The sequence below is a fragment of the Sinocyclocheilus anshuiensis genome, unplaced genomic scaffold, assembly GCF_001515605.1.
Source record: "Sinocyclocheilus anshuiensis isolate Anshui unplaced genomic scaffold, SAMN03320099.WGS_v1.1 scaffold379, whole genome shotgun sequence".
Taxonomy (NCBI): domain Eukaryota; kingdom Metazoa; phylum Chordata; class Actinopteri; order Cypriniformes; family Cyprinidae; genus Sinocyclocheilus; species Sinocyclocheilus anshuiensis.
The window spans coordinates 790,804-799,945 of record NW_015552574.1 but is presented as its reverse complement, the minus strand read 5'-3'; the positions used below and the strand labels follow the sequence as shown (position 1 = coordinate 799,945).

The window sequence follows — 9,142 nt, the reverse complement described above, 5'->3', positions numbered from 1 at the left end:
CCGCAATGGACACACTTCCATTTCCCGTTCCTTTGTAGGTGAGTCCTTCAAGCTCACTCTCACCCTGCACCTGCCCTCACATCCTTATTTCATCATCCTCCGTTCATATAGAGAGGGTGATGTTTTTTCCAAATTTAAACGTTGGCGCAGCGCTCATATCATAGGGCAAGAGATGATTCAGTCATGTGAATTACAGAAACACTCTCACAATGGCTCATATAAAAACAAGTTACTCATGTAATGAGTTCACAGGCAGCCGCAGTTGCAGCTGTTACTGAGCCATTGCATATTCAGTGTATGACGATGCTAACAAGATAATTGCATCAAATAATTAGACTTAATGGCTTTTTAGACAATCCAGTGGCATTATTAGGCATGCGCTCACTCTTTCTAAGATCATCGATAATGTAATTATGTGGTTTGTCAAGCCCCTTTGAAACTTTAATACAATCTCTGTATTGGTTTTGTTTGCCAAATATTGGCATTTTATACATTTTTACACATTTAGCAGACATTCTTATCCGGAGTGACCAACAAAACTGCTTTCTAAGGCTGCATGCATTTGATAAAAAATACAGTGAAAACAGTAATATTGTGAACTTATTTTAATTTAAACCTTGAGTGTCACATGATCCTTCAGAAATCATTCTAATATGCTGATTTGCAGCTCAAGAAACATTTATTATCAATGTTGAAAACAGTCATGCTGTTTAATATTTTTTCTGGAAACTGTGATAGATTTTGTTCAGAATTCAGTTCAAACATCATGATAAACGTCTTTGCTATCACTTTTGATCAATGTAACGTGTCCTTGCGGAATAAAAGTATTTCTTTAAAAAAAAATCATACTGACCCCAAACTTTGCATGGTAGTATACATTATCGTTTTCTGTAAAAAAAAATGCTATACAATTTTTTTTTTTTTTTTTAATTCGTCTCTTCCAACAGATGATTTTGAGTCCAAGTATTCTTTTCATCCTCTGGATGACTTCCCTCCTCCAGAAGAGTATAGACACTTCACGAAGATATACCCAAGCAAAGCTAACAGAGGTAAGTCCCAGGAAATGAACAGTTCAATCTAGCAGTTTTGTTCAGAAACACACAAGCTTCAACAAATACATGTAATGCATCTCACAGTGAGCACAAAGCCTCCTTTGATCACTCGTATGCTTTCATGAGCTTGTGTAAAGACAGAGCTGCTGCATGCTTTTCATCTTCAGTAGCTTTTAGGGGTGTCGAAATTAATCGATGCTGACGTGGACGGTTCTGCATCGAGGCAGTAATAGACTATAATCGATTATAGCCTATTGACGTCATTCGCATACGCGCTTGTCACGCGAGTATTAAAAATGCACTCTATTTTTGGCTTTTTCCCGCATATGGCACGTGTGCTCTAGAGACAATCACGCCGGCTTCATTGCACAGAATATGCGCTGTGAGACACGTGCGTATTGCTTGTGCTTCCACTCGCTGTTATTTTAGTCTTTTACTTCAGATATGCTTTAATTTCTGCCGTTTGGAATGCAGTACGTATTAGATGCCTGAAACTCGCGTACTGACTTTCACGTGCGCTTTGTGTTTGTTTGTCCTGAAGCTTGCGGCTGCATTTAAAAGCACTTGCATCTCCGAATACTTTTATGATTCGAAATTAATGTGTAAACAGTCAGTTATGTATTCAGAACAGGACAAAACATCTGATATGTGGAAACGGATCTGTGCATTAGTGTGAATGCAGCCTATTAAAGCTGCCACTGTCTATGAACTCATCAGTAATAATCAAACAGCAATAATGCTGAAAAACCCATAACTATGTTTGTCTGTAAACTTTCATATGCTTAAAGCACTCTTATACTGAAAGTGTTTTTTGTTTATCCCTTGTAATTGTCTTTTCCCCCCTTTATTACTTTATATTTGCTTGTATGCTTTAAAGCTATATTTACTTTAATGCTTAACAATAATTAATTAATAAGTAGCCTGCTTATATAATTGTATAAAAATGCACAAAATAAATTTGATATAATCGTGATGCATCGTGATATCGAATTGAATTGAATCGTTGACATGATAATCGTAATCGAATTGAATCGTGAAACCAGTGCCGATTCACACCCCTAATAGCTTTATCACATGACTCTGCTGAATGCTTTTGTCTGATGGCTATGATTTGCTACTGGTACGATATCAACAGTGATTTTTTTGAGAGCTTGGACTCATGCGTGTCTCTGTTTGTTTGGCAGTAATGAGAGGAGCCCCTCCTTTGCCGCCTGTTGGGAGGTAAACACTGTGACCAGTCACTCGAGCTGCATCGGCGACGAGGGTTCTTCACACAGACCCATACGCTCATAAACAGACAATCTCACATGCACATCTAAAGACACAGAGCCTGCACCTTATTAACAGCCATTCCCCCATCGGATAACATTCCTCTGCATTCAAACAAGCTCCATCGTATCACTTTTGTCCGGTGCCGAAGGTCGTCTTCGCTCAGAAAAAAGTGAGATAAAGGAAAGTATTGCATTCCATCTTTATTTTATTATTTTCCCTTGTACCTAGGTAGCATTGCACATTTGGTTGGATGTGCACTGAGAGCTAGAAGTGGCCGTCAGAGCCTGTATGTAGGTAAAGCGTAGCACTTGAGACGGGAAGCGGAAAGCATGTCCCTGGAAAATGTCTTAACTACTATGTCAGGCAACATGTTCAGTGTTTTGTTGGTTTTTTTAACAGCCATTCCCCCATCGGATAACATTCCTCTGCATTCAAACAAGCTCCATCGTATCACTTTTGTCCGGTGCCGAAGGTCGTCTTCGCTCAGAAAAAAGTGAGATAAAGGAAAGTATTGCATTCCATCTTTATTTTATTATTTTCCCTTGTACCTAGGTAGCATTGCACATTTGGTTGGATGTGCACTGAGAGCTAGAAGTGGCCGTCAGAGCCTGTATGTAGGTAAAGCGTAGCACTTGAGACGGGAAGTGGAAAGCATGTCCCTGGAAAATGTCTTAACTACTATGTCAGGCAACATGTTCAGTGTTTTGTTGTTGGTTTTTCCTCTCATTCGCTACCCCATGTTATGCACTGTGAATAATCACTCGGAGCAGAAAGCGTCTGAGTGTGAGCTGAACTGTAAAAACTGTTAGCTTTAGATGTTTTTGTCTTCTGTCCTGGTCGTGACCCTTTCAGGGAACAGCCATTGTCTTTAAGTTCTCTCAGGGGGTTTGTTGGGCTTCATTACCCTCCGGTAAGTTTGTGAACGAAAGGTCCAAAAGTGCCAACAGATGCTCTGCCATTAATAAATCAGCATGGCTCCTTCAGTCGTAACACATCCTCCTTTGGGAAACCGGTAGGTCAATTGCCTTTTATCGTTTGTTCTAAAGATGGACCATGGGATTTTTTTTCAAGTTTGGAGTTGTCGTCCTGCAATAATCCTCGCACCGCATTGTGAATGCTGGCCTTTCTGTCATTTTCCCATTACAGGACGGCACGGCTATGCTGCTTGCATTATGTTTGTGATCTGGTTGAAAGCAGGCCTTGTCCTTATGCTGCCTACGGACTGCTTTTATAGGGCAGCGTTGTGTCAAAGACAGCCTTTGATGGTGCATTTTAACGGTGTATGAACTTGATCTAGGATTTTCATCACTTTGCAAAAATCAAGTTCAGTGCATGCTGCTTTTTTGGGACAGACCTCCAATATAAACGCTGGCTAAATTTGCATGTGAAGCTGCAAAATTTGCTTCATTTTCTTCTGTTTTTAAACAATGCATCTGCTCTTTGGGTGACAGAACAACCAAGGGTTCTGGAACGGTTGTCTTATACTATATAGTATTGCTGCAGAAATGTGGTAACTAGTCATTTCATTACCAGTCATGTTCATCTAAGTGATGTTTGCAGTCAGCCTAGCCATGCAGGCTGGCACTGATAACAGTTCATCCACAGCTTGTTCAGTGTCATATTGTTAGATCTTCCTGTTTGTACGTTTGTGTTTATTCTCCAGAGAATAGACTGCATTTCAGATCTGCAGAAGAGCTAACTTTTTCATAAATGGTGTAGATTAGATGGACAGTTGTGAACGTTTTTTTGTTGTTCTGCCTTACATTTACTGATTAAAGTGTTGGTACGGGATTTGTAAAAAAAAGAAAAAAAAGAAACGTATTTACAAGTACATAGATATGGTAATGATAGTTATTAATCTATTTTTAAGTTGTAAAAAGCTTGTAATATAGTACATAATTTCAGGCAAACATAGGATTCAAATGAAGTCACGGACTAATCGTTACTCGATGGAATGTCCTCGCACGTGAATATGGCTGGGGACGTTTTCTTAGACTAATACTTGTCTTTAATTGCCTACTGTCTGCCAGCAGCTGTCAGTGAACATGTCTTTAGAGGCGCATAATTTACTCACATTGAGAGAGAGGACTGTCATTGTCACCATTCCATGCTTAACTAAAGCCTGGCCACACCTGTTGAAATAAAGCGGAGGAAAAAACATGGCCTAAGAATGTCTGTGTCATTTGTCAGGAGCAGACTTTGACGTAATAGAAGTTTTGCCAGTCTTACTGAATAAAAAACAAATAATTTGTTAACTATGTAAATGATCCAGGTAATCTCAACCCTGGAACAGATTCATCATCTGCTGTCAACCATGTTTGGGTGAGAGAAATGTAAAGTTTGGTAAATTACTGAACACCCTGCTGGGAAAAAAAGTGATGGTTTTAATGGTTATAATGGTGTGGAACTAAAGCGGTGCGAAAGGCCCTAATATTTTGTAACTGATATGGAACTTAATAGGTAGCCAGTGCATAGACTGTAAAATTGGGGTAATATGATCATATTTTCTTGACCTGGTAAGGACTCTAGCCGCTGCATTTTGGACTACCTGTAGCTTGTTTATTGAAGATGCAGGACAACCACCTAGCAGTGCATTACAATAGTCCAGTCTAGAGGTCATGAATGCATGAACTAGCTTTTCTGCATCAGAAACAGGTAACATGTTTCGTAACTTGGCAATGTTTCTATGCTGTTTTTGTAACATGGGAAATATGATTTTCAAAAGACAAGTTGCTATCTAATATAACACCCAGATTATTGACTGTAGAGGAAGTAACAGTACATCCGTCTAGTTGAAAATTGTAATCCAAGAGATTCTGTGTACTGTCTTTTGGTCCAATAAGTAATATCTCCGTCTTATCCGAATTTAATAGGAGAAAATTATTGGTCATCCAATCTTTTAAATTTTTAACACACTCTGTTAGCTTAGATAATTTTTATAAGTTTCATCTGGTCTTGAGATATATAGTTGAGTATCATCAGCATTACAGTGGAAACTAATCCCGTATTTTCTAATAATATTACCAAGTGGCAACATGTATATCAAAAATAGCAGAGGACCTAGGACAGACCCTTGTGGCACTCCATATTTTACTGGTGATAATTGAGATGACTCCCCATTTAAATGAACAAAATGGTAGCGATCGGACAGGTAGGATCTAAACCATCTTAAAGCCTGCCCTTGAATACATAATTCTCATCTAAATATCATTTTCAAACTATTCATGTAAATTGGCACGAAATAGTACCCTTGCTGTCATTTTAAGTTTAGGTTTATAACATTTTGAATTTTGAAAAATTTGAATGTCAAAAACAGAAACGTTGTAATTCAACTAGTGACATCTGTTTAATAATATATTTGCTTCCATTGTCCTCATTTGTAAGTCGCTTTGGATAAAAGCATCTGCTAAATGACTAAATGGAAATGTAAAATGTAATACAGTTTAGTAGCCTAAATAGCTTTCATCCAGTGCGTACAAATAAGGAAAATCCAATGAAATGTAGGCTAAATGTACCTTACTGATGAAGAGTTTGCTTTCAGTGGACTGCCTGACTTAAAGGGATAGTTCACCCACAAATGTTATCATCGTTTACACACCCACAAGTTGTTACAAACCTGTAATCATTTCTTTCTTCTGTTAAACATAAAGGAAGATACTTTGAAGAATGTGGCTAACCAAACAGTTTCTGGTCCCCATTGACTCTGATAGTATTTTTTCTCTACTGTGGAAGTTACTGAGGACCAGAAACAGTTTAGTTACCCACATTCTTCAAAGTATCTTCTTTTGTGTTCAGCAGAAGAAAGAACTTTATGCAGGTTTAGAACAACCTGGGTAAATTATGACAGAATTTTCAATTTTTGTGGTGAACCATACCTTTAAAGTGACAGACACATCCATGCTTCTAGGCCTATTGTTTTATTAAAATTTGGATAGTCTGTTAATAATATTTCATACATAATCTGAGTTAATAGACATAATTATTATATTTTAGACATTATTAGACAGATTAATTAATAGATTATAGGCATATTTTATGTTAGACCCTATTTATTAATTTATCATTTATATTAATCATAAATATATACATAATAAATCATAATTTGGCATTTTAAAAAGTTTTAAAAAATGCTAAACTATTTAGATAAAAATGGGACAAATAATTACAGAATAAAGTTGTCCTAATTTAAGCAAATGAATAAAAAATAATACAAATTCATCCCACCCAGAACAGCTGCAGAACTGTCAAAAAAAAAAGACTAATAATAATTAATTATAATCAAATTTAAAATAATATTAATGTGTTCTGTTGCAAGTTTACATAGCCTTCTTGAACATGTTTTCTCATGGTTTACTGTTGAGTTATGAGTTTCTCACTGATTATTTGTGTCCTTGGTGGGGTTTTTTTGTGAATGGGTGTCCCTTATTTTGCCTCGCTGAAGGCGTGTATCACCAGCCTTAGCAAAACTGGAAGAACCACATCACGAGAGTAGATGCAGGAAAGAGAAGAGACGAGGAGAAACTATTTTAAACCATAATGCCCGTTTCCTCTTAGAACCTTAATTAAATTAAAAGATGCAGACGTCTCATATATAATGCTGTAAATTTACAATTACGATATAAAACATAGGCCATGGAAAATGAGATTCAGGCATATGAGGAATAGTAAAAATAGCCCTTCATTTAATATAACAAAATGCATAGGAAGATCTTGCAAATATTTTGTCTGTGAGCTATACAAACATTTATATGTCCTTAGACTTACACTTTAAGGTGACATTTTTACAGTATAATTATATATTTAAGCACTGGGTAATGAGTGCTCATAGGCTTAGGGTTTGGTTTAGGATTAGTTGTAGTAATAACATTTAACAAGGACTCTGTAAAATAAAATGTTATTGAATATTTTCCCATACAACTCTAGATGATAATTTCTATATTTTAAAGCCCATTTTATAATATGTGACCCTGGACCACAAAACCAAGTAGCACGGGTATATTAGTAGCAATAGCCAACAATACGTTGTATGGGTCAAAATTATTGAGTTTTCTTTTATGCCAAGATGTTCCATGAAGATATTTTGTAAATTTCCTACCGTAAATATAGCAAAACTTAATTTTTGATTAGTAATATACATTGCTAATGACATCATTTGGACAACTTTAAAGGCGATTTTCTCAACATTTAGATTTTTTTTGCACCCTCAGATTCCAGATTTTTAAAATAGTTGTATCTCGGCCAAATATTGTCCTATCCTAACAAACCAATAGAAAGCTTATTTATTCAGCTTTCAGATGATGTATAAATCTTAATTTCAAAAAATTTACCCTTATGACTGGTTTTGTCGTCCAGGGTCACATATTTTAAGCTGAATATTGATCCATTTGACATCTCTTTCCCTACATTAGTGATGGACAAAACAATACCCACAACCATTTAAAAACCACTCGGAACATTACAATCGCCATGTTTTTGATGGCATGTTTTACAATCTACATGTGCTACAACTCAACCAAAAACTTGTTCAGCAAATCCACTGCTGCTCATGTCCAGATAAATAACATCCGCGCAGTAACTTGCCTCAGTGTTCTTAAGATGCAGAACTACAAGTGCACTGCGAACATCACCTTGGACAAACATCTGATAGGAACATCTAAAGAGAAAGGAGAACCAGACACCATTCTCTGTTGATCTGGATGTGGCCTTTTGGCAACAGTTTTGGATTTGGACCCTGCAGTTCAGCTTTCGATATCGTTTAACGGATGACAGAGGTCTGTTTAACCAAGCACATGGGGTAATGTTTCATCATAGAGATATTAGGGATTTATCCAACATGCCACAACTCCCACGACCAGCTTTCCAGAAGTGGGTATGGTGGAATATGGTGTCTCCAAGTAATTCATATCCACTTCCCTTGCTAAAGGATCTATTTAATCTGACTAAATAATTACTATTTGATGAAATACTATGGAGCATGAACCAGTACGACAAGTTGTGTGGACTTACAAAGGGCTGGTTTCTCAAAACAAATTTAATTTGAGTGTTCCATTTAATTTAATGTAATACAAGTTTTCTGTCTAGGGGAGTGACCAGACCTTTTTTTAACCAAATTAATCAGTCAAATTGCACCTTAAAAAGTTGTTGGACACTAAAGCCCCAATTAAAAATGTATAAATCTCTTTGTATTATAATACAAAATTATATGACAATACATAATTATAAACAAACACACTTTTCAGTCAAAACATTCAAGAATTTGTTTAAAAAAAAAGAGAAAAAATGTAGACACTTCTACACTCAGGAATTATGTTGAGCACTTGAATTGTCGTCGTTTTGGACATCATTATTATTTTGCAGATTCTTAAGTGTGCTGACAGCTTTGTTAGGGAGCTGAGATGAAAGACAAGGCCTAACATAACTTTACTTTTTAACCATATAAATACCACAGGAAAGGCTGTAGGTTAATTATACAAGTGGAGAACACCATCTTCTGGCTGTCCATCTGTGACAGGGTTCCTGTTTCATGCTTCTGGAGAGTCACTAACCTGCAGAGTTTAGTTCCAACACACCTGGCTGTCATTATCAAGTAAACCAAAATACTTGGATTAGTTGATTCAGGTGCAACTAAATAGTGTTGAAACTGAACTCTGCAGGGAAGTGGCTCTTGACACAGAGACGTGATAAAGCCTCTATTCCATCTTTGTGTTCCAGAGGTCTCAACAGGTTACGTTATTAGTACAGTGTTCGAGTCTGTGCTGAACTGCACAACTGAAGCATTTGTCCATTCATTGCCCAGCAGATCAACGCTGTCACTTGCC

The 9,142-nt window shown here is 36.9% G+C and overlaps 2 protein-coding genes across 2 annotated transcripts in view; one reads left to right on the top strand and one right to left on the bottom strand.

Annotated features, from left to right (window-relative positions):
- LOC107665117 (WAS/WASL-interacting protein family member 2-like) overlaps nucleotides 1-2,693 on the top strand; it is a gene marked incomplete at its 5' end in the record, with an annotated part of 6,290 nt that extends 3,597 nt beyond the window's left edge. Inside the window, 3 exons of the mRNA XM_016455875.1 lie at nucleotides 3-38; nucleotides 948-1,049; nucleotides 2,237-2,693. Coding sequence (XP_016311361.1) covers nucleotides 3-38; nucleotides 948-1,049; nucleotides 2,237-2,277 — 179 coding nt within the window. The remainder of the gene's footprint in view (nucleotides 1-2; nucleotides 39-947; nucleotides 1,050-2,236) is intronic.
- A 5,860-nt stretch (nucleotides 2,694-8,553) lies between these two features.
- The window catches only part of LOC107665155 (uncharacterized), a 7,922-nt gene continuing 7,333 nt past the window's right edge, over nucleotides 8,554-9,142 (bottom strand). Inside the window, exon 7 of the mRNA XM_016455922.1 lies at nucleotides 8,554-9,141. Within this exon, the coding sequence (XP_016311408.1) occupies nucleotides 9,049-9,141 (93 nt within the window). The 3' untranslated portion in view covers nucleotides 8,554-9,048. The remainder of the gene's footprint in view (nucleotide 9,142) is intronic.